This window comes from Triturus cristatus, chromosome 9 (genome assembly GCF_964204655.1).
Source record: "Triturus cristatus chromosome 9, aTriCri1.1, whole genome shotgun sequence".
NCBI classification, from domain to species: domain Eukaryota; kingdom Metazoa; phylum Chordata; class Amphibia; order Caudata; family Salamandridae; genus Triturus; species Triturus cristatus.
This window is the reverse complement of record NC_140592.1, coordinates 318,914,260-318,938,899: the sequence shown is the minus strand read 5'-3', so window position 1 is coordinate 318,938,899 and position 24,640 is coordinate 318,914,260. Positions and strand designations below refer to the sequence as shown.

At 52.4% G+C, this 24,640-nt stretch overlaps 1 protein-coding gene across 1 annotated transcript in view; it reads right to left on the bottom strand.

Moving 5' to 3' along the window:
• The window catches only part of USP4 (ubiquitin specific peptidase 4), a 776,462-nt gene that overhangs the window by 202,339 nt on the left and 549,483 nt on the right, over positions 1 to 24,640 (bottom strand). The window contains exon 16 of the mRNA XM_085625029.1: positions 14,381 to 14,638. Coding sequence (XP_085481155.1) covers positions 14,381 to 14,638 — 258 coding nt within the window. The remainder of the gene's footprint in view (positions 1 to 14,380; positions 14,639 to 24,640) is intronic.

Here is a 24,640-nt window from a genome sequence, read left to right as displayed (position 1 = left end):
TGGGAGCAATGGACGTGATGTTTGTCTCTTCTGTAGAGTCTCAAATATCACCAATGTCGACGGTACAGGACCAGACAGGGGAATATTCAGTTTCGAAGCCCCTCTGACCAGAACCTCCTGGAAGGTGGAGATATCGTCAACAGGAGAAACCCTCCGAGGTGAGAGTAGGAGGGTACCTCCCCGTACTCGGGGAAGATGTATCCCTGGTATGCAGGGATTGAGACCTCTCATAACGGTGACGACGGGATCTTGTGGAAGACCGGTGGCGGGTATGTGAACGATGTCTTGAGTGAGACCGTGTTCTTGGTCTTCGAGGTTCCACAGGACACATGGGCTGAGGAGCCACGGGCCCAGGCTGAGGAGGCGGAAGTGGTGGAGGAATCAGAGGTGGAGGAAGAGGAAGAGGAGGGGTAGCCGGAGGAGGAGGAAGAGGTATCACTGGAAGGTCCACTGGTTCCAGAGGAGCAGGAGGTGACCTAGCTGGTGAGTAGGTACGAGAGTACTCCGAACCTGGCGAAGAGACCAACCTTCTCCACTTACGAACTGGCCGCGAGGAAGGGGCCCTGGACTCCACATCAGATGGTCCCCCTCGACGTCGATCCTTTGGTCAACGTCGAGCGTCGTCTGGAGCGCGAACTCCCTGTCGACGACGATAGGCTCACAACAGAGCGAGGCCCAGAACGCGACCCTCTACGTCGAACGTCTGTATCCACCCCTCAACGTCGACCTTCTCATGGTCTTCGATCCTCTCCTCGATGTCGACCGCCTCGTAGACCTCGATCTTCTCCTCGACGACGATCTTCGCGTTGACGTCGATGGTGATCGGCGGCGACGCTTCGGCAGCGACCACCTTTGCTTGTGAGACTCCAATCGACACCGATGATGCCACAACAGCGATCTCCGTGGAATCTACGTCGATCGTGGGAAAACCCGCGACGGTGATCTCGTCCGAGACATCACCGTTCTCCTCGAAGTTGATCGTCGACGTCGCTTTGACCCAGAGCTCTGGGTCGACGGAGAGCATATCGTCGTCATTCCTGCTCTCGACGTCGTCGTCGCAATCTTCGACGTCGAGCGGGACCAGCGTAGTGTTTGTTGTTTTTCGGCTGGGGAACCCCCCATGGCATTTTGACATGAAAACTGTAGAAAGTCTGCCAAAAAACTACAGCAGAAGGTAGACAAAGGCCAAAGACGTCGAGTGAAGCTGCAAAAATCCAGATATAATCACGAATATTGAATGAAATACCAAAAAAGGTAGAGCTCAAAGCTCCCGGGTCGTCCTAGCAGGAGCCGTAAAAAAGAACTGAAAGTAACCGCCTCTGGCTGTGCCTCATGGGATGCCGGGGGTCTCTGGAGAGTCAAAGGCATGGTACCCATTTGCGCATAATGGCAGCCTATGGGGGCTTCTCTATCCATTCCTTTTCATCTCTATCATGAAAAAAGGAGCTTTGTGAAGGAGAGTTTTCTATGTGTAAAACTCAGGACATTGCTAAATTTAAAAGTTAAACTGGCTATCTTTTTTCACTTCAAGATGAAGTAATGGCCAGTGTAGCCTAGTTGGTTAGGCTACATTATTGTCTTTTTATCTCTTAAGAGTCTATACAGGCCTTCCTGAAGAAAGGCAGAGGATGACAACTTAGGAAGATATATCTATCTGAAGTGCTACGGGGTCCACGCACATGGGCGAGACTATTCACATGATTATGACTATACACGGAAATCCCCTACAAGAGAAAAAGCAGTTCACATACAAAAATAATATCAAATGCATACTGTAATCAACTTACAACCTCAGTGCTCCACCTCTGTCTTTAAAGCAAAAGAAAATCTTACATGCCAGCTCTGCCTCATAGCTCACTTGTTTCAAAGAGGGAAAAGCTTTAACGAGCTGCTAAAAATGCAGTTCTTGCTTGGTGGCACAGGGCTTTACATTCCTCCCATGGCTTGCAAGCAGCACAGTTGGCGATTAAACTCTTGAAGGCGGAGGGAGGAGCCTAGCGCGCAACCAAGATGGCCGCGTAGGTGCGAGGCTCCCGAGGACCTCCGCGACCTCCTACATTAATCCTGACAGAATCCTGTCCCAGATGAGGGGACTGTATTTGTGAGCCCGAGCAGAGGTGACGCCCGTTTTCCGTTTTTAAATCGGACCTCGGACACCGGCGGGAGCATCGATAGAGGTTTGCGGCCTTCTCCACACCGGCCCCCCGTCCTGGAGTGGTGGGGCGATCCGGACAAGAAGTGAACAACAGCGGCGGGTGAGGCTGGGTAGCTCGCGTGCCCCGCACTTTCACTTTCGCTTTTGCGCCCTCCTTGCTGCCAGGCGAGGTTGGGTTGCGGGGCGGTGTGCGGTGCTGTGGCCTCGTTGGGCTGCCCTGCCGACCCGCCGGCAGCGATCTGTCCTGAGGATCGGCGGTGGCCCCCCCCCCGGAGCCCTTGAACGGGATTGTCTGCCCCCTTTCTGAGGAGATTGGCTCGATTTGGGGATTGCGACCATGGCCACAAAACAAGATGGCGACCGGGCCAAGGTGAAGTCGACCCGTCGTGGCACGGCCCAACAATCCAATAACATGGACCGCTACACCCTCCAGAAGGGATCTCCAGAGGTGCTGCGTAAGTCCCCCACGGGCCCGACGGATGCTCCCGCTCTACCCACGGACCTGACCCTCCGGGACGTCATGGGCGCCATCGCCGAGATGAAGGCCTCGGTGGACCAGCGCTTTGACACTCTGGCGCAGAAGATCGACTCGGTCCTCGTGGACGTGGGCCTCGTGAGAGCCGATCTGTCGAAAACAAATGACCGGGTCGATTCTTTGGCCCACTCTACCTCGGGCCTCACCACTGACGTGGCGGCCCTCCAACAGGAGGTGCGCAGGCTTGGCCAGGCGAGCGCCCTGATGAATCGTCGACTGGAGGATTCCGAGGGTCGGGCCCGGAGAAACAACGTCCGCATTCTCGGGGTGCCGGAGGGACGAGAGGCGGAGGCAGCGGATCTGTTCGTGGAGGACCTGGTCCTCACCCACCTACAGCCCCGGGGGCTGAGCAAATTCTTTGCTGTGGAGCGGGCCCATAGGGTCCCTGGGGGTAGACCTAAGATCGGCGCCCCTCCGAGGCCTCTCATCGCCCGGATCTTCAATTTCAGGGACAGAGACGCTATCCTGCAGACTTCTAGGCTCCAAGGGCCGGTCAGACTGGACAACATGGATATTAATTTCTATCCTGACTTTACCCCGGCGGTCCAAAAGCAGCGATTGAGCTTTCTGGGTGTCAAACGTCGCCTACGAGACCTGAATCTCAAATATTCTATGCTTTTTCCAGCTAAGCCGAGGGTGGAGGTGGATGGCCACACACACTTTTTTGATCGTCCTGAAGCGGCCGGGGACTGGCTGGACACTTTGCCCGGAGATCGGGGCCGGGGGGGCGGGGGGGGAGCGGTTGGTGGGGAGGGCCCGCCGGATCAGGCCTAAGAGACTAATGGTAGGCCTTGCTCCGGACTGTGTTGTTGTCACCATTGACTGTTAGGGTAAGTTCCCCTCCTGAGGGGGTCGTGCGGGGTCTCTTGGGGGATCTCCCTCCTCCTCTGGGGGACTAGTTAGTTTTCTTCTATGGGGCGACAGGCACACTGCACTTTGGGGGGGCTATCTGGGCTCATGCAGGGGTGCAGGGTGGGGGGAGTTTTGTTGGGATGGGTGGGTTGGGGTGGGGTGTGGTTCGTTTCTACCGCAAGGCAAACCCTTTATTGTACTAGTGTTCTTGAGTTGCTCTCGGGGGGACAAATGATGGCTTCTGTATGTGATGGGGGGTAGGGACCTGACTTTATTGTCCTGGAACGTCAACGGGCTGGGGGATAGGATTAAGCGGGGTGTGGTCCTGCAGTATCTGAAACGGATCTCGCCTGATGTGGTCTTTCTGCAGGAGACACACCTTATTGGTAACTCCTTTTGTGCCATGAATCGACGTGGTTATCGTCTGGTGGCCCACTCGGGCTTTACGTCAGGCTCACGGGGGGTGGGCATTATGGTCAAGACCTCGCTCCCGCTAGAAATAGACGAGGTGCGCCATGATGAGAGGGGACGCTACACTGTTTTGGTGGGGAGGATGGAGGGCAAAGTGGTTGTCTTTGTCTCAGTGTACGTCCCACCGGGGTTGCAGTCCTCCACCTTTGCGGACCTGGGGCGCCTCCTTCTCGACCTTCCGGGGGGGCTTCTGGTGGTCGGGGGGGATTTCAACGCAGTGGTTTCTGGGACTATGGATCGTTATCCCCCTAGGGACCTCCCCCGGGCACAGGCGTGGCTGTCGGGCCTTTTGGATACACTGGGATTGGTGGACTGCTGGCGTTTAAAGCATCCCACTCAGCTGCAGTACACCTTCCATTCGGGTGCCCATGGTAGCCTTTCGCGGCTTGATCATATCCTTGTCCCTGCGGCCTATGCCGGGAGGGTGGGGGAGGTGCGCCATTTGGCGAGGGGCATTTCAGATCACTCCCCGCTCCTGTTGCACTTTGGTGTCTTCCCGAGGGGGGAGGGCAGGGTAGCCCCGATCAACGCTTGGTACCTGCGCGACCCCACTATTCGCGCTGACTTGATTAAATCCTTGCAACGGTATTTCGAGGAGAATGTGGGGTCAGTCCTGTCGGCTATCTCCCTTTGGGAGGCTTTCAAGACAGTGCTGAGAGGGGAGGCCCTCTCCCTTATTTCCCATGCCCGGAGGCGCGCACAGGAGGAGGTGACCCGGGTGGAGGCTGAAATTACTGAATTGGAGGGTGATTTGGGGAGTGGGGTGACTGACGCTGCGCTGCACGTTCTGCACCTCAAGCAGGCGGCCTATAGGGCCCTCGTCACGGAGGCGGCCAGGGGCCTCAGCAGAGAGCAACAGGGGCGATTGTATGATGTGGGTGATAAGGCGGGCAAGTTGATTGCGTGGTTGGATAAGAAGGAGAGAGCGAGTCGTGTGGTCCCGTTGATTGAGAGGGCGGATGGCGTGCGTGTCACTGAGCCGGAAGGCATTGTTTCTTGCTTCGCGGATTATTTCCGCGAGGTATATTCCCCGGTTTCTACCTGCTCGGAGGAGGATTCCCATGCCCTGCTGCGTGACATCGCGCTCCCCTCCCTTTCTGTGGAGGACAGGGAGTTGCTGGATGCCGCCCCCACCTCGGACGAAATCGCCCTCGCCATCCGCTCGGTCGCTTCTGGCAAGGCCATGGGCCCGAACGGCATTCCTATCGAGTTATACAAGCTGCGACCGGATGTACTGGCACCCCACCTCCGCGCGATGTTTCTTGCGGCCCACTCGCGGGGCTCCCTCCCGCCGGACCAGCGTCTGGCTACCATCGTGGTTATCCACAAGGAGGGGAGGCCTCGAGACCGAGTCACATCCTATCGGCCTATCTCGCTCTTGAATGCGGAGCCTAAAATCCTCGCCAAGGTGCTTGCCAACCGGCTGGTCGGTGTGGTGGGCGACCTGGTCCACCAAGACCAGTCCGGCTTTATTCCCCATCGCAATACGGCTCTCAATCTACGACGCCTGCACGGCGTGCTAGCGCGTGTTCCGTTCGTGCGGGAGCCGGCCATCTTGGCGTCTTTGGACGCCACCATGGCTTTCGACACACTCGAGTGGCCGTACATCTGGGCGATGCTGGCGAAGTTCGGCTTCGGGCCGGGTTTCGTCAGCTGGGTCAAATTGTTGTACTCGGACCCACTTGCGCAGGTGGTGGTGAATGGTCGAGTCTCGGCCCCATTCGTGCTGGGACGGGGCACGCGACAGGGTTGCCCCCTGTCGCCGCTCCTGTTCGCACTGGCCTTGGAACCTCTGGCGGAGTGGCTGCGGTGGCACCCTTCTATCCGAGGTCTCCGTTGGACCCCCGAATATGAGGACCGCGTGTCTCTCTATGCAGACGACATCCTTTTGTATTTAGCCTCCCCGCGTAAATCACTGATTGTCCTGGTTGATGTTCTGCACTCATTTGGCCGTAACTCAGGCCTTGTCATCAACTGGGCCAAATCCTGTGTCTATGTGCTTTCCGGGGAGGCTCCTGTCCTCCCGCGGGGCTGTCCGATCCAGATTGCCTCGGAGGGATTTCGATACTTGGGTGTCTACATTACGCTTGACCCAGTGGCCCGCTACGAGCGAAATTTGCTTCCCCCCCTCCAGCGTTTGAAGGAGGATGTCGCGCGCTGGAGGCGCTTGCCACTTTCGCCGCTCGGCCGGGCGGCTTTGTTCAAGATGATGTCACTGCCGCGCTTCCTGTACGCTCTCCAGAACACCATGGACCTGGTCCCAGCGCGCTACTTCCGTGAGGTGGAGGGTCTGCAGCGCCGCCTGTTCTGGGACGGGAGGCCGCGTATAGCCCTGGCAAAGTTGACGCTCCCGTGGTACGACGGAGGGATTGCCCTCCCGGATATTAAACGGTATTACTGGGCCTCCCAGTTAGCTGCAATTAATCACGGCCTCTATGGGCCCGCCCTAAACCCGGCATTTGAAATGGACAAGATGCTCCTGCCCGGTGGCGACTACAATCGAGCGCTCTACGCTAGTGTGCCCGATTCCCGCTTGACGGGACCCACGCGTGTGATGGTGCGAGTATGGCACGCGGCTAGTGCAGCTATGGGCTGGAAGGACCGTTTGACCCGGGCGTCACCGCTGTATGCGTCCGAGAGGTTGGGCTCTCTGTGGACCTCGAAGGGCTTTGCGCAGTGGGACACTATAGGCATCAGTACAGTGGGGGATCTCTGGACGAGGGGAGGATTTAAAACGTTTGAGACGTTGCAGGCGGAGTTTCAGCTGCGGGGCAGTGAATACTTTCGGTACCTGCAGGTCCGTCACGCACTGGGCTCCGTTTTCCCAGACGTGGCCTCCATCCCGGAGTCCTCCCCCCTGGAGGATCGAGTGCTAGATGGCCATGTTCCGGACAGCACGATCTCCCTCATTTACAAGAAATTGATAAATGATCGCTCGGGCTTACTGACTGGCCTCCGCGAGGCCTGGGTTGCCGATGGGCTGGAGTTGGACGACGAGGACTGGATTTCCGCGGTGGCCTCTCCGAAGGAGGTGGCCATCCCGGCTCGCCTTCGTTTCGTCCAGCTTAAGATACTCCACCGGGTGTACATGACGGGGCCAAGGCTTCTGCGTATGGGCTATGCCGAGGACGGACTGTGTAAGCGTGGATGTGGTGCCTCAGCGACCTTTCTACACATTTTGTGGGAATGCCCGAGGGTGGAGCGATTCTGGCGTGGTGTGCATGAGGTCCTGCGAGCGGTTACGCATGTCGCGCTGTTGCCTGAGGCGAGGAGATGTCTGCTGAATGTGTGGGAACCGACCGATTACTCAGTTCCGCAGACGCGATGGGTGACTCTGGGCTATATGGTGGCTAAGCGGGACGTTGCACAGCTGTGGGGATCCCAGAGGTCCCCGGCGGTGTCGGCCTGGAAAGAACACATGGATTGGTGCATGTTCCGAGAAAAGGTGGTGTATGTGGCGCGGGGTAAGCCTGGTGCATGGGTGAAGATATGGGGCCCCTGGAACGCCTTCCGCGGGGATATCTGCGAGCCGCCGTTGTTGCCTCCCGCCTCACCAGCTCCATCCCCTTAGTTGTCTCCCTTCCCTAGCTCCAAGCATAGTGTTCCCCCAGTCCTGGACTTGTTTCCCTTCCCCTCTTGGGGGTTTTCAGTGGATGGTTTGGGGTCCCCCATTTGAGGAGCACGTGCTGTCATTCTTGATCGTGGGTTGCCTTGCGGGTGTCTGTTTATTTATGTTGTTGTGTTGTAGAAAATGAAACCGTATTGCGGGCTCTGAGCCATATGGCCTGCGTTGTTGATACCTCCTGCCCTAGTGTCTATGCAAAGCTAAGTGCCTCATTGTATGTTTCTCATTTGTTCTCGTCACTTTAGCGGCCGGCCGGAAGGTTGTAGGCCCATACCTGTATATATTTGAGATTGCAATAAACGGTTTCAAAAAAAAAAAAAAAAAAAAAACTCTTGAAGGCATGTCAAAAACACACAGTATTGTTATTGCAACAGGCCTCGAAAAATATACCCGCCCACTCTCAGGTCGAGCTATTTTTTAGCACCTACTAGTCCCATCTGGTGAATAAACGAAGGCGCTACAGCACCAGATTCAAGCTATGCTGGCTGATGAGGGGTGATACCCCAAACCCAGTCCCAGAATGCTTGTTTCTGGTCCAAGGAGGACATGGCCTGGCAGTTCGGGCTGGACTGTTCCCATGTGGAGCAGGGTCAAGACTGATCTGCATATGGCTAGGTCTAAACTGAAATGGCATGGTGTGCAAAAAACCAATGTATTTAATCCAGATCTGTGGCTGAGGGTGAATGTTTGATTTGTTCAGGATTCTGTGATCATCTGTTCTTTTTCCTTTAAGTGGGCATTTCACTGTGCTTATAACCGTACTTAGTAGTCCCAACTCCAACACACGTCTCAACTAGGGTGACAGCTACACTTGGTCAATCAATCAATCAATCAATCACGACATTTGTATAGCGCGCTACTCACCCGGAAGGGTCTCAAGGCACTGGGGGGGGAGGGGTACGTTACTGCTCGAACAGCCAGGTCTTGAGCTGCTTCCTGAAGGAGAGATGGTCTTGGGTTAGCCGAAGGTGGATGGGGAGGGAGTTCCAAGTCTTGGCTGCCAGGTAGGAGAAGGATCTTCCTCCGGCGGTGGCTCTGCGGATGCGTGGTATGGTGGCGAGGGCGTGGCTGGTCGATCGTAGCTGGCGGGTGGGCGTGTAGAAGGTCATGCGGTCGTTGAGGTACTTGGGGCCCAGGTCGTGGAGAGCCTTGTGTGCGTGGGTGAGGAGTCTGAACGTGATTCTCTTGTTAACGGGGAGCCAGTGCAGGTCTCTCAGGTGTCCGGTGATGTGGCTTTGTCAGGGGATGTCCAGGATGAGTCGTGCGGAGGCGTTCTGGATGCGTTGGAGTCTTTTTTGAAGTTTGGCTGTGGTTCCGGCGTAGAGGGTGTTCCCGTAGTCCAGTCGGCTGGTGACGAGTGCCTGGGTAACGGTCTTCCTGGTTTCTGTGGGGATCCATCTGAAGATCTTGCGGAGCATGCGCAGGGTGTTGAAGCATGATGAGGAGACGGCGTTGACTTGTCTGGTCATCGAGAGGGAGGCGTCCAGGATGAAGCCCAGGTTGCGCGCGTGGTCCGTTGGTTTGGGAGTGGTGCCCGGGGCAGGGGGCCACCAGGAGTCGTCCCAGGTGGAGGGGGATGATCCCAGGATGAGGACTTCCGTCTTGTCTGAGCTCAGTTTCAGGCGGCTGTTCTTCATCCACTCGGCGACGTCTTTCATCCCTTCGTGTAGGCTGGCTCTGGCGGTGTCATTGGTGAGGGAGAGGATCAGTTGGGTGTCGTCGGCGTAGGAGATGATGTTGAGGTTGTGTTGGCGTGCGATGGCTGTGAGGGGGCTCATGTAGACGTTGAAGAGGGTTGGGCTGAGTGATGATCCTTGTGGTACGCCGCAGATGACTTCGGTGGCCTCGGATCTGAACGGGGGGAGGCAGACTCTCTGGGTTCTTCCGGCGAGGAACGAGATGATCCACTCCAGTGCCTTCTCTTGGATTCCGATGTTGCTGAGGCGCTGCACTAGGGTGCAGTGGCAGACAGTGTCGAATGCAGCAGAGAGGTCCAGGAGGATGAGGGCCGCTGTTTCCCCCGTTGTCGATCAGGGATCTGATGTTGTCGGTGGCTGCGATCAGGGCGGTCTCGGTGCTGTGGTTGGCACGAAACCCGGACTGCGAGGGGTCGAGGGATCTGTTCGTCTCGAGGAAGGCGGCGAGCCGTCTGTTGACGGTCTTCTCGATGACTTTGGCAGGAAAAGGAAGGAGCGAGATGGGACGGTAGTTCTTGAGGTCGGTGGGGTCTGCCGTTGGTTTCTTCAGGAGGGCGCTAAGCTCGGCGTGCTTCCAGCTCTCCGGGAAGGTGGCGGTGTGGAAGGAGGTGTTGATGATGTCCCGGAGGTGGGGTGCGATGATGGCGTCGGCCTTGTTGAAGACGTGGTGGGGGCAGGGGTCGGTGGGGGATCCGGAGTGGATGATGTTCATCGTGCGGGTGGTGTCTTCGGTGCTGATCGGGGTCCAGTTGCAAAGGGTGGTGGTGGCGGGTGGTGGTGGCGGGCGTTGGTTCGGTGGTAGGGTGCGTGGTCTGTGCGTCGAAGCTGTTGTGTATGTCGGCGATCTTGCGGTGGAAGAACGAGGCGAGTGAGTCGCAGTGGTCTTGCGAGGGAGTGATGTCGTTGTTTCCGGCGCTGGGGTTGGAGAACTCTTTGACGATGCTGAAGAGTTCCTTGCTGTCGTGGGCATTGTTGTCCAGTCTTTCTTTGAGTGCTGTCTTCTTGTTTGCGGGTGGCGTGCTTGAGGGCGGTCCTGTTGTCTGTGGTCTGGTCGAGCCGCCAGGCTTTCTCGAGGGTGCGGCAGTTCTTCTTGGAGTCCTTGAGTTCGTCGGTGAACCAGGGGGTTTTCTTGCTGCCGGGTCTGTTGGGAGGGATCTTTAGTGGTGCGAGGTCATCGGCGCAGGCGGTCAGCCACTTGGTGAGGTTGCTGGCTGCTTCGTTGGGGTCTGTTGTGCTGGTGGGAGGGTTCTGGCTGAGGGAGGCAGTGAGCTGCTCGGCGGTGATCTTGCTTCAGCTCTGGCGAGGAACCTGTTGCGGGTGGTGGTGGGTCGTGGTTCTTCTGAAGCTGAAGTGGATGCAGCTGTGGTCGGTCCAGTGGAGTCCGGTGGAGTGGCTGACGGAGATGTGCTTGCTGGATGAGAAGACGGGGTCAAGCGTGTGGCCGGCGTAGTGGGTGGGGGTGTTCACCAGTTGCTTGAGTGCGAGGCTGTCCAGCAGGGTGGTGGTTTCTGTCATTGTTGTTCTCCAGGTGGAAGTTGAGGTCCCCTAGGAGGATGTAGTCAACGGAGGGAAGGGCGTGCAGGCTGATGAAGTCTGCGATGTCTTCGCTGAATTGTGTGCGTGGTCCCGGGGGTCTGTAGATGAGGGTGCCTCTGAGGGTGGTCTTGGGTTCGGTGTGTATCTGGAAGTTGAGGTGTTCGGCGGCGGTGAAGGTACATCCGCATTAATCTGCATATTGATATTCTTCCTGGGCTAGGGAAGGGAGAGGTGGTTGGCACTTTAAATTTGCATAGGTTGTGCCCTGCCCTCACACAAAAGGGACGAGTTACCCCCCCTACTGATCATCTGGAGACAGGGCAGGGTTGGAAGGGATTGTTGCACACTTCAAATGGTTCCTTTGAAGTCACCCCCTGATCAAACTATTTTGAGTATACGTCCTGGGTTTCGGACACCACTTCTTTTTTTTTTTTTAAAACACTGCGTGGAGTTGTAACCAGACACTTCTGGCTCTACAAACTGTACACTGCCAGAGGACTACTTCGCAGGCAGGAGGAACTGCCATTTGGACTACTTGCTTTGCTGTACTGGCCTGTTGCCTGCTGGGCTGCTCGAGAGACTGCCACTCTGCTGAAGTAACACCAATGCGCTAGCCTGCCTGCTCCTCACCTTGTGCATCAGTGTTCTCCTCATGCATGTTGGCTTGCACCCTTTTGTTTTGCAATTACAGGGCCATCAAAAATTGTACTTGCACACTGCTGCCGCGGGATTCAGCCACCTGTGAATCTGGCAGCAGTGTGTTCTAAAGTGGGAGCCATGACTGACTGTCCTAGCTGTATAACCAGCATGTGAAGTGTTTCTCTTGCTCTGCAAGTGCTGAGTGCTTTATAGGTGATACCAGAGCAGCGCAGAGCAGCGCACGCCCCTTCTTCATGAAGGAAGAACTCCCCCCAAAGAGGTAGCACTACGCGAGTCCATCCTGCGAGGCCCTGAGGCCCACCCTATTGCCGGCACCATCGTGGGAGACAATTTTGGCTAGAGCAGTGCCATATTCCCTTACGACACATTGCCGGGAATACAAGTGTGTCCCTTGAGCCGGCGCGCTCGCTACACTAGTGCTATGGGAAAAAACGCGTCACATGGAAGCCTGGGGGCCTCTAGTCTGAGTTGAGCCCTGTTCAAGCCCATCCCATTCAAAGAGAGGGATCAGGTAACTGTTGGCCATTCTCAGTCTGGCCTGTCTTCATCCGAGGTATGCCGCTTGCAGGGTGGTTGACTACCCGAGCAGCACCTGGGGCCACCTACCCCTTGGAAGGGGGAAGCTGCCACAGTGTTACCTGCTTCTTGTTCAGCATCTATAAGGTAATTAACAAAAAACTAAGGCATATACAGCACACCACTTATTATTATGATCCTCTGGGTATATATAACCCTCTATCACAGACAGAGACAATTCAACAATATCGTTCAAGACAGTAATCCAGAAAAATCAGTCTTCTTGCTGTTCAGCAGTCTTTATTCATGTTATAAAAGTGTAAAAAACCTCCCAGCACACGATTTGCCTGCTGACACGTGTGTAGTCTTTTTCTAAGACTTTTTCAAGGCATGAATATTGAAATGAACGCCAGGATTGTAAACGGGCCCAAATAGGTAACTGTCAGAATCAACAGTCTATCTATAAACGCACTCATGAGTCAGTTCAAAATAACACAAACGGGACCCCGGACACAGTCTTGGTGTACGTCCCTTAAATTCAGTTTATTCAGTAGATATATTTGGGAAAAACAAAAACTCACTCCAGGCAATGAATAAGCCACTTAACTTGTTAATCCCCTCATTTGTATAATATCAATACAATTTGATCATATAAAATGTGGATAGAATCCCGTGGGCGCACCAAGCGTCGTTGGTTCATAGAAATACATGAACCCTTTTTAAAATCCCTGCTTCAATACCGACTGTGACCTTGCAATCAACCAAACTGTTCTTCCATACTATTCTGTGGAGACTATAATAGCATCGCTGTCCATCGTTTAAAGGGATAATCTATTGTCCATCCCAAAAATACACATCTCCCGTTTCCACCTCAGACGGTCCAACCATAGTACGTTGAGACCTTATAAGCACGTAATAAGCAGCCGATCCGCTCACCTTACAGTCCTAAGGACTAAGCAATTTGGTTGCACATTTAGTTGTGCCGACAACACCTTTTGGTAGTAGGTGTTTGGGGCGAATCTAGCACCAGTGTATAGACATTTAGGAAGATTTTTATACATTGCACGTTTTATGATTGTGAGATTATTGTTTATTCAGTGAAGGTGTGGACATTTCCCTTCCAGGGAACACTACTAACTGTCCCTCTTGTGCTATATATCTATAAGGTACTGTACACCTCTGCAGCTGCAACCCGTGCTCCCAAGCAGCAGGATTGGGAGCCAAGGACCCCAATCTAGCCCTGGGCTCACTGTCCTTTTGACTGCGGATTTGCATACTTTGCATAGGAGGGTCTGAAACCTTTCAGTTTTTCTCATTTCACCCGTGCTAACACTGCTAGTTCTGGGTGCTGATTGAATTGACAAAGTACTTCTGTGAGACTTCACAAAAATTACTATATAACGTGCAGTAAACACCATGATGCTCCCGTGCCCTACATTGTGTTCATAAATGCACTTGTTTCAGTCAAGCCATAGTGATTACCTTAACTCTGCTAACAGAAAAGCAGGGATTCCTGCGCATATGTATCTGATGTGTTTTTCTGCTGCATTTTATGCCTTAAGTATTTCCTGCTGCATTTTATTTTTTGCTTTATATGGTCCAGGACAACGAGTATTATCTGAGTAATTACACTGGCTGCACAGTATTGATGATTCATGTAGTTTTGGTCTAATTTTATGTAAAATATTATATACATTTTTATATAATCCTGTGTAGACTCTTCTGTGGTGTATTCATTGTGTTGCTGTGTGTGTTGTGCAAATGCTTTACACATTGACTTTAATAAGCCTGACTGCTCTGCGCCAAGCTACCAGACAGAGCACAGGTTATCGCTGGTGTGTAACTTACTTAGCCTGACTAGAGTGGTGAGTTCTGCCTGGCTTAGGTGCATACCCTAAACATCCAGATACCCCATTTCTAAGAATTGGTGATTCTGGACTTGGAACTTCAGGCCAGCAGAGAATTACATATAAAACACATATTATGGTGAAAATCCTTAGGCAGGCTGCCAAATCACATGTAGTGAAGTTTTCTTTTTGTATGAGGTCACTTTTCCTATGCTAGTTCTAGTTAAAATGAAAAGGAACAGAATTTTCATATGTGCACAGAACATTAGCAAAGAGACAGCCCACACATTAAGATATCAAGTCTCCCCTGACATTGTAGAATATTGAGGATAACAGAACATGGCAGGGTGAATAAAAACAAAGAACATTCTGTGAGAATTGGGGCAGTAGTATTCTCATTCAAAGAAGACATTTCTAAATCACAACCAACACTCCATCCACCATTCCTGCTTAGCACGTCCCTCAAAAACAGTCAAAAATACGTACTGTTTAGTCTGGGGATCGTTCCATCTGCTGTGATTGAATTGATGTCTGATGTCCCATAAGAATTAACAATACTGATACTGAAGAGTTTCTTTCGGCAACTCTGGGCTTTCACTTTCTTTGGAGCATTACTGACAGGAGAGGCTGCCCGTTCTGAATGTTCATCGTCAACCTTGACCTCAGGCTGCTCTTTCGTATCTTCCTTTGCTATCTGCAGGAATTCCTCAACAGCATTCTGATGATCCATCTCATCTTCCTCACCTACAAAGTGAACAATACAGTCATTCACCACACATATTCATGGACTGGAGCATTGGTGCAAATATGTCCTCCGTCTTCCTCACAAGTATTCAGCCATCTAAGTCAATGACTGCATCTCTTGATTTAAGTACATCAACAATAAATGTTGGGGAAAGCATTTGCGAATACCTTCAGGCAGACATAGCTTAACCCACCAAGACTTAAATGAGTAGTAGTATAATTGTGCTGGATGTTTACCTACAATTTAGTTACAATCTTCTAACTATTGCCTACCAGTCGAGCAGATCAACATTTTTCAAATATTTGTTTTTAAATAAAAACGAATTCTTGAATGAAACTTGTTAAATAAAAAAGATCACGTGAACGCAAGCACTAATAAAGCTGTCTCCATCCTTTTAAGGCTCACAAATAATGAACACCAGAAAGTGTTCCTTAAAGTTACTTACCACTATTTTTCATTAAGCTTAGCGACTGACTACTTTTCTTTCTTCAATAGGAATGGCAGCCTGGGCAGTTTATAAAGAGGGATGTCTAACATTGGGCAACGAAATCCAGAGATATTCCAGATTTCAAAAATATCTACAAGTATGTAATGTACATATAATTACTTGAAAAGAAAATCACTGACACCGTTATCCTGTGAATAAATCAGTACTTCAGCTATCTGACCAACTTTGAAAAAGGAGTAGATAAAGACAGCTATGATTGAGAATTAAGACAAGCCATTACCTTATCGCATTCAAGATTTAAAATTAAACAGCGATAGATACTCCTACCCCCTAGGAAGATGGCAGAGGAAAAATCAAGATTGAAACAAAGCACCTCATAAGGAACTAAAGCAATCCTTTTTTTAAAACACAGGTTTACTGCATGAAGCTTGCCCTATCCAACAGCCTGTCTTAAGTAGGGTGTAGATCAGGCTTCTACAACCAGCAGCAGGTGAACTACTGGTAGCTCTCCATCTACTTGTAAGTAACTCTCCTCTGTGCAGCCAAGCCTACTAAATTAGAAACTTTTGCTCGGCTGAATTAATATAGTCATACCAAAATTGAAAACTGCATGCGTGAGAAAATGTGTGTATTTTCAGAGTTTAAACTAATGTTTAGAGAAAATTGGTAGAATTTCTAAAATATATTAATCATGTGGCCTTGGCGATCCTGATTGCTAATATTACCTTAGTGCCATGGAAATTGCAACTATAGTTGTTAGTCATGTAGAGGCATTTCACATGGACAAGCCTTTTTTTAGTTTTTTACATTACAACTGGCAACCCCGCATGATCCACTAATGGGAATCTTGCATACAGTGACCACTAATGTAATCTTGTCCGAAGTGGTCACTATTACAACATTAATAATAATAGTAGCTCACTATGATTTTCATTGAACATAAGGAGCTTTTTATCGCAGAAAATGTTGGCGACACCTGGTGTAGACAGTAAAGTTAGCTAAATAAAAAAAAACCTTGTTGCAGGCTTTTTACTGGTCACATCCAACATAGGCCTACCATGTATACTGATCAATATGTTATCTAATGCATTTGCAGATGTAGTTACTCTCACTCTGTCATCCTTGTTTTGCTGTTGAATGTGGTTTCAACACAGTGGCTGTGGGTGGAAAAAAAAACACTTCCTCCTCTTCAATGCCAGGGAACGCGGCAAAAAGTATCTGCTTCCGGCTTGTGACATGAAATAGCGTCAATGCACTTCTTTCAGTGTGCGTGTTGCGCTGTGCAAAAGACAATTACTCAAGTGCGATTTTATAGGCCTTTGGCGAGGAGTTGGTTGCTAAACCTGGTATAATGTTTTTCGATAAGGCAACCTCAATACAGACTTCCATATTTTCCGTCTGAGTCATCTTATTGTGTGTATACATGGCCATATGTAGCCTCCGGTCTCTGTGCCCACAGAGGTACTGTTGACAGTCAAACTGTGAGCTCTTGGTGAGCACTCTAGCCACAGGTTAGAAACTAGATTTGCTGTTTGTTCACTTTAAGAAGCAGTATTTAGATTACTGCCATTTTCAGCTTCTATCTTGGAAATAAATGGTGATGTTCTATTCTTCTGGCATACTTCCTCACACCGCCATCTCAACCACATCTGGGTTTCGTCTGTGTCCTCATTGGACACAAGGCCATTACCACATGATGAACGCTCCCGACATCTCCAGACGTCACGAGTCCAGTAACAGCCTCGCAGGTAAGAGGAGTAAGGGAAGCACTTAAGAAAATAACACAAGAGAGCTAGGGACAGTGTTAAAACATAGGTCACTAATACACAGTCTCTCCTGTTCTTGAAGGTCGACAATTACCTTAAGGTTCCTATGACAACTTCCAGTATCTGGCCCCCTTCCCTGGCCTTCATCAAGCTCTCTTATTTATATATACATCTACAGGCAGTAAGGTAGGGTAGATGGAGCTGGGTCCATATCGTCCATATGGAATCATGTTGTGTGGGCTATAACATAAGCGCTGCAATATTGCGCTCTGACAAGCGCTAAACCGCTGGGTGGCGTGATAGGGTGTGGTATATGAACACTGAGTGGAAGACGCAGAATGCCGCAATCGTAGCAACAACATCTGGGTAGTTGGTGTCCCCGAGGGTACAGAGGAGGATGACATGGCAACTTACCTTGAACGATGGCTTCCGACGGAGGTCGTCCCAAATCTTCTAACACCCTTCTTCGCTTCGGAGCGGGCCTACAGAGTACCATTTAGACCATTGCCCCCGGTTCGCCTGCCCAATCCTGTGGTGGCAAGACAGCTCCACGGATAGGCGGCCCTTTCAATGTGGACAATAGTAAGGTGTTTTGTTCCCCAACTTCACTGTCGCAGTACAAGTTAAACGTGCTTTTTTTCTGGAGGTGAAGAAGGCCCCCCAGGATGAGAGCCTGCAGTACTCTTTGCTCCCGGTCAAGCTCAACATCATTCTGGATGGCACCACCCACTTCTGTGAGGAACCGGGTGGAGCCTGGGACTGGTTTGAAGCCTACAGAGCTGTTGCGACCCTTCTGTTGATCCGGCCTAAAGCATGCGCACCCAGATGCAGATCCAGGAAACGGTGATGGGGAACTCTTTAGAGGGGGACCCTGAAAAACCGTCCCCATCACAGACTGAACCAGGGCGAGCGGCAGCACTCCAGGGGCCATAAGTCTTCCAGCCACTCACTCACTGTGACGACAATAAAGACAAGACGATGCTATGTTGTTCAATTTATGAACCATTAACCATATTTGTAGTCAAAGACATAGTTGACTTGTTTTACTTCTTTGTATTACGTTATTGGTTTTTTATGTTTTACTACGTTTCTTATGCCCATGCTGCATGTTCCGTTCCATTTGCCAATGCTTGTTTAAATCATGGCATTTCTCCAAAGCACTAATGACTTTGTCCCCTGCAGCTCCGGTACTCTACACCGGTGGCCGCCATCTTGACTACTCACAAGGTATAAATACCAGCCACACCCAGCCTTCAGTACGGATTATTCTGAGCACTGAAGTTTCTGGATGCCGCGGTTGTGCCGACAACAGCTGGACTGTTTCTCTCATCGTTACTCACGTGCCGATTCCTGTTCCGACGGTCCTCCCCTTTGCTACACGGTGCAGGTAGGATCTTTCCTAGTTGGACTGTGTCGTGCTGGTTTCTTTGTTGGAATCCGAGCCGCCACGTTTGTTTGTTCTCCCTCTGTGGGAGCGGCCCCACTGGGCAGTCGCCGCATTGTTTATTACTGCTCCGTGGGAGCGGCGCCCTTGGGCAGTTGCCCCATTCATCATTACTGCTCTGTGGGAGCGGCCCCTTGGGCAGTTGCCCCATTCATCATTACTGCTCTGTGGGAGCGCCCCCTTGGGCAGTTGCCTCATTCATCATGGGAGCGCCCCCTTGGGCAGTTGCCTCATTCATCATTACTGCTCTGTGGGAGCGGCCCCTTGGGCAGCTGCCTCATTCATCATTACTGCCCTGTGGGAGCGGCCCCTTGGGCAGTTGCCCCATTTATCATTACGGCTCTGTGGGAGCGGCCCCTTTGGCAGTTGCCCCATTCATCATTACTGCTCTGTGGGAGCGGCCCCTTAGGCAGTTGAAGGACTCGAAAGGAGCAATCATTACCACCGTAACGATATTTGAACCAATCTTACACAATTCTTATATGTTAATAGTGAATATCGATACAGACTGTGAAAGACTTAGAACATTGTTACTTTGCATGTAGAAACGATTCATATCAAGACCCAAAAAGGTAATCAAAAGACTTGATACAGGGGTACATGGCATACGAAAGAATGTAAATCAAACTAAGCAGGTAATTTATATTTATCAATCAAAAAAGACTTGGAACATTGTTACATAACTTAAGAACAATTGATATCAAACCGAGAGGAAAAGCTGCAGTAAACAACCATTGTCACAAGGACAAAAGACAATATATATTATTAACAGAAATCTTGATGCATCTATTTCCACGCTGAAATTCAGAACCTTTTTCTTTTCAGGGATATAGCAATAATATAACGATGTATATTGATATCTGTACATGTAGGATTACTAGGTGTTAGTAGATATGAAGAATAATAATCAGAGATATTGCTTCATTCCAGATCTCCCTCCCAGCAGTGCCCTCCCTAATTCCCTTCCCCACGTCTAGCCACTTTGATACTCTGTGCAAGCTAGCCTGAGTCGAAGCTGCTGGAAGGTGGGCCTCTTGAGGGTATTGCTCCTGAGGAACATATATGCCGTAACACCAGGCCACTGTTGAAATAACAGTGCTGCATCGGTCGGATTCTGGTACCCCTTCCAACCGCCAGTCGATGGTCTCCGAGTCTGAGCTCTCTTTGGTAGTCGGAGTTGGCCCTTCTGAGGTGACTCCACAATCTGTAGATGACCTGATTTGAGGATCTGTGACACAGGTCTTTTGGCCAATTAGTGATTATGTGTTTGGGTCCCTGCCCAGACGGCTGGGGAGGGCCTAGGAGTACTCCCTGCTTGAGGTGGCTACTCCTGTGGGACCATGTGGATTTGAGTAAACATTCCTGGACCCAGACTTGTTCCTAGACTGTAAGCAGTAATTGGGCCGGTGCGGAACTGGATGTGGCAGCACACCCTGACCTGTCTCTCACTAGCGTGCCCTGCCAGGACACTAGAGGAGGCCTTTTTTGGGAATTCAAAAGAGAGGGGCCCACAATTCAAAAGGACAGGGCCCTATATAAAACTGTCAAATCACACGTTTTCCCTTTGAAACCACACTATTCCATTCCCATAGTCAACTATTCACTCATACATTGAAGACACAAGATAATTACAACTGTCTTCAAGTATTACTAATTTGTAAGAATCTCAATGGCACGTGCTATTGACCTAATCCTTTTTCTACAGTGCCCGTCTGTTTTTCAAATTTAGCACCAGTTGGGCATACTTGAGGACATTCATTGTCTTGTGTAATCTCTACTTGTTCTATTGTTTTTATATTGTTGATTTTATGTATTTTCTAACAGTTTTTCATGACACCTTCTTAGCGATGCATTAGTGCTCTGATGACGGTAGTGTGTGGTTTCAAAGAGGAAAACTTGTGATTTGACAGTCTTATATGGCGGCCTTTTTAGGACACTTTTTTTTTTTGGAAACATTTTTTATTGTTTTCATAGCACCAACTCAATACAAGCCCCGCTACCCCCCCCTTCAAAATGGATACTTTACATACATCGTTGCCATCCAATATCCAGGAGAATAGTCATCCATCACATGCGGGCCCCCCCCCCCCCTCCCTCTCCACCCCATGTCAGTGTGCCCCCCTCCGCCTTCCCCTCTCCTGATGTGCCCCTCCCCTACAATAAATCATGCACGGGTGCTCAACCTCCTCTAGGGAACCAAGGCTTTCCCTCATGCCTAGCCACGTTCTTGCTTCCAGTGCTCGCCACTGCTCCCCTCCTACTCCCCGTTCAACGCCTCCTCCTGCCTGTCAGAGGTGTCCCCCTCTCTCCCGGTGTCAGACATCAGCCCCTGAAGTTCCACCACCAGCGCCTCCCACGCTCAGGCCGTCGCCAGCGCCTTCTCGTCATCCCTCCGAAGGGCTAATTGCAACCGGAGCGTACCCTCTGCCCCCGCCCATCGCGCAAACGCCGCCCTCCACCGCAAGAAGCTAGGCCCCGCTCGGGACTTCCAGTGCATAGTCAGTTCCCTCTTGGCCATAATCAACCCCAAGTCGTAAAACTTGCTAGTAACCTTCGTCCGGCGGGTGTGGGGAAACCAAAGTAGCAAGCAGGCCCCCAGTTCCGGGGCAATAATGCGGTCCGTCACCTGATTCAGGCAATCCATAACCTCTGCCCAATAGTCACCCAACTGGGCGCAGGACCAAAACATGTGACGAAAATCAGCACCCTCTCCCCCGCACCGCGGGCATTGAGAGTGCGCACCCCCAAAATATTGCAATATCTTAACCGGCGTCAAATACGCCCTGTGCAACGTAAAAAACTGAACCAGCTGAAACCGGGCATTGCGCGTTCCCTTCCAGGCCCGCCGCACCAGCGTGGTCCATGTAGTCTCGGGGATCGGTTTCTCAAGGTCCAATTCCCACTTACCCCTCAAGGCGGCAAGGGGCGGCAGGCCTTCCGTCAATAGTCTGCAGTAGAGACAAGTAATGGCCTTGGACATCTCCGCCGCCATCACTACATATTGGCAACCTGCAGCGATCGGCGGCTCCGAGAGCCCCATATTCCAATGTCTCTGGAGGCTCGCTACAAGGGCCGCGTGGAGTAAAAAGTCCCCACGTGGAAGCCCGTAAGAGTCCTGCAAGTGCTGGAAGGGCAGCAGCACCCCCTCTCTGAATAAATCGCCCACCATCTGCACGCCCAGCTCCTCCCAAACGGCCAGCCCAGACCAATCGCCCCCATGCGGGAACGCCGTACACATTCCCAAAGGGATCTCCGGGGCATAGGGGAGAGTTATCGCAGCCCTCCTCTGGCACCTGTTCCAGCACAGCCGGAGGGTACGCTCCTCCAGAGTAAGCTGGGCAAGGTCCAACCGCTGCTGCAAGACTATGAAGGCGAGCACATGCCGCGGAATCAACCTGCCCTGTGGGCCCTCTGGGCCTCTATACTCCCTGGCCACCGCCTGTGTAAGCCATTGGAGTTGGGCTGCCAGATAGTACCATTCAAAGTCCGGGACTGCCAGGCCCCCCTCCGCTCTTGGCCGCCGCAGTGTGGTCAAAGCCACCCGCCTCCTCCCCGAGCCCCAAATGAAGCCCGTAGACAGTGCTCGGAGCCGTGCGAAATACGACGCAGGTATCCATATAGGCAGGGTGCGAAAGAAGTAGAGGAGGCGTGGCAACGCCACCATCTTCAACAGCGCTACCCTCCCGGCACACGAAAGTGGGAGCGTACTCCAGAAACTCATGCTACCACGCAAGCCGCGAATGGTTCTGCCAATATTCCCCTCCAGCAAATCAGGCTGGGTGTGGTAGATACTAACCCCCAAATATCGCAGGCAGCTACCTTCCCATCGGATCACTCCCAGCGACTGGGGGGCCCGGCTGCCCGGCAACAGCGGGAACAAGCATGTCTTGCCCCAGTTGACCTTGAGCCCGGACAGGCGACCAAAGGCCTCCAACAAGGCGATCGCTCCACGCAGTGCGCCATCTGCATCCGCCAAAAACATCAGCAGATCTGCATACAGGGAGATATAGTGGGCATCCCCCCTCAATTGTACTCCAGCATAGGAGCGCCCCAGTCGGGCATGTGCTGCAAACGGTTCAATGGCCAGGGCGAACAACAAGGGGGAGAGCGAGCAGCCCTGCCTCGTCCCCCTCCGCACCGGGTAGGAAGCAGATATGGTAGCCCCAGTCTTCACCCGGGCCGTGGCATCGTTATAGAGCAAGGTGGTCCAGCGCACAAAGCCGTCCCCCAGACCAAATGCCCGCAGCACTCGGTATAAATAAGGCCACTCTACACTATCAAAGGCCTTTTCTATGTCAACCGACAGTGTGCAGGCCTCCGGATATACGTCCCGGTCCATCTCCATCACCCGCAACAAACGTCGAACTGAAGTGGCCGTGTTACCCCGAGGGATAAAGCCCGCCTGATCCGGGTGGATCAAGGCGGTCATACGAGTCAACAAGCGTGACGCCAATATTTTACTCAAGATTTTGTAATCCACCGACAGCATGGAGAGCGGGCGGTACGCAGTGCGTGCGCCGGCCTCTCCTCCAGGCTTCAACAGGGGCACCACAATTGCCTCCCGAGCGGAGGCAGGTAAGCGCCCAAGTCGCCAAGCCTCACTGTAAAGGACTTGCAGCTGCGGCGCCAGCAGATCCGGGCAAGCCGCATAGAACTCAATGGGCAAACCGTCCGCTCCCGGGGTCTTTCGCCTGGCCATATGTTTAATCGCTGCGCAAATCTCGCCCAGTGATATGGCACCCCCGAGGTCCTTCCCGCTCTCCGGGTCCAGCCGGGGCAATCGAGCCGCCAACAGAAACTCGGCCAAGCCGTCAGGCTCCCCCTGCATGGTGCTATCATACAGCCCTGCATAATAACTAGCAAACTGCTTATTTATCCCCGTCTGAGAATAGACCGGGATTCCCCCTGCCTCGACCAAAGAAAGTATCGGGGCACCTCGGGCTGTCGGGGTCGCTAACCATGCCAGGAGAGATCCCACCTTATCCCTTTCCGCGTGCGCCCGGGTAAGATAGTCCTTATGATCAAAACAGCGAAGCTTCTCCACACACACTGCCACGCCCTCGCGCGCCTCCACAACCGCAGTCATCTCGCCCTCCCCTGCCTGATGCGCGCGTTCAGCCGTCCGCAGTTGGGCCTCCGCCCCCGCAACCTCCTTCAGCAAAGTCTTCCGCACACCAGCGGTGGACGATATACAAACTCCCCGAACCACCGCCTTAAACGCGTCCCATTCCGTCGCCCGGCTCGACGCCGTTTCCGAGTTATTCCTAAAATACTGCTCTATGCATCCGCTAACCTCAGCCCGGAAAACCGGGTCCTCCAGCAGCAAGGGGTTTAGACGCCACGTAGGTATCGCCTGCCGCTGCCTGGACCATTGCAGCACCCCCATACAGGGGTTATGGTCCGAGATGCTTTTAGCCAAATATTCACTATGACGCATCAAAGTCTGGACATCCGGGGAACACAGTACACTATCCAATCGGGCATACAACTCGTGGGGGGCTGAGTAGAAGGAGTAATCCCTATCCATCGGGTGATGTGTCCGCCACGTGTCCACCAACCCCCAAGTGTCCTGCCAAGCTCGTCTACTATTGGCCACCCGACGGACCACCGACTGTGCAAGAGGCGGGTGGGACCGATCCAGCTCAACATCAGTCACAGAATTAAAGTCCCCTCCCATCACCACCGTCCCCGTCAAATATGCCGTGAGCTGCCCCGACAGTCTGGAGAAGAAGGCGGCCTGGTCTACATTAGGGGCATACACACTACAGAAGGCCATGTCCCTCCCATCCAGTTGCCCTTGTACTGCTACAAATCTGCCCTCCGGGTCCACCAGTGTCACCAACGGCTGGAAAGGAACTCCCGCCCTCACCCAAATCAGGGCACCCCGGGCAAACTTCGAAAAGGTAGTATAGAATAATTGGCCCCGCCAGCGCCGCTGCAATGCTTTCCCCTCCTCGCGATCTAAGTGGGTTTCTTGGAGGAAGGCTACCTGGACCCCTCTCCGTACCAAGTAGGCATGGACTTTATATCTCTTCCCCATAGAGGTGAGCCCCCTCACATTCCAGGTCAGAAATCTCATTTCAGGTGGGGTCCCCATCCCATCGCCTAACCAACCACCCTTTCCTAGCCCTCCGAGGCACACTGACATTCCCCTGAAACCCCGCAACTCCCCAACTCCCCGAACGCCCTCCCTTCCCCAGAACAGGTGCTAAACCGCAGTTACCCATCCAAATACCACCCCAAGCAACACCTAACACTCTGGTAGCCACCAGCGTCTCACAACGTCCGTGAGGGTGAGGTGGTGGCTCTGCACCAGACGGGCCTGTCGACTGTCCCCTTCTGT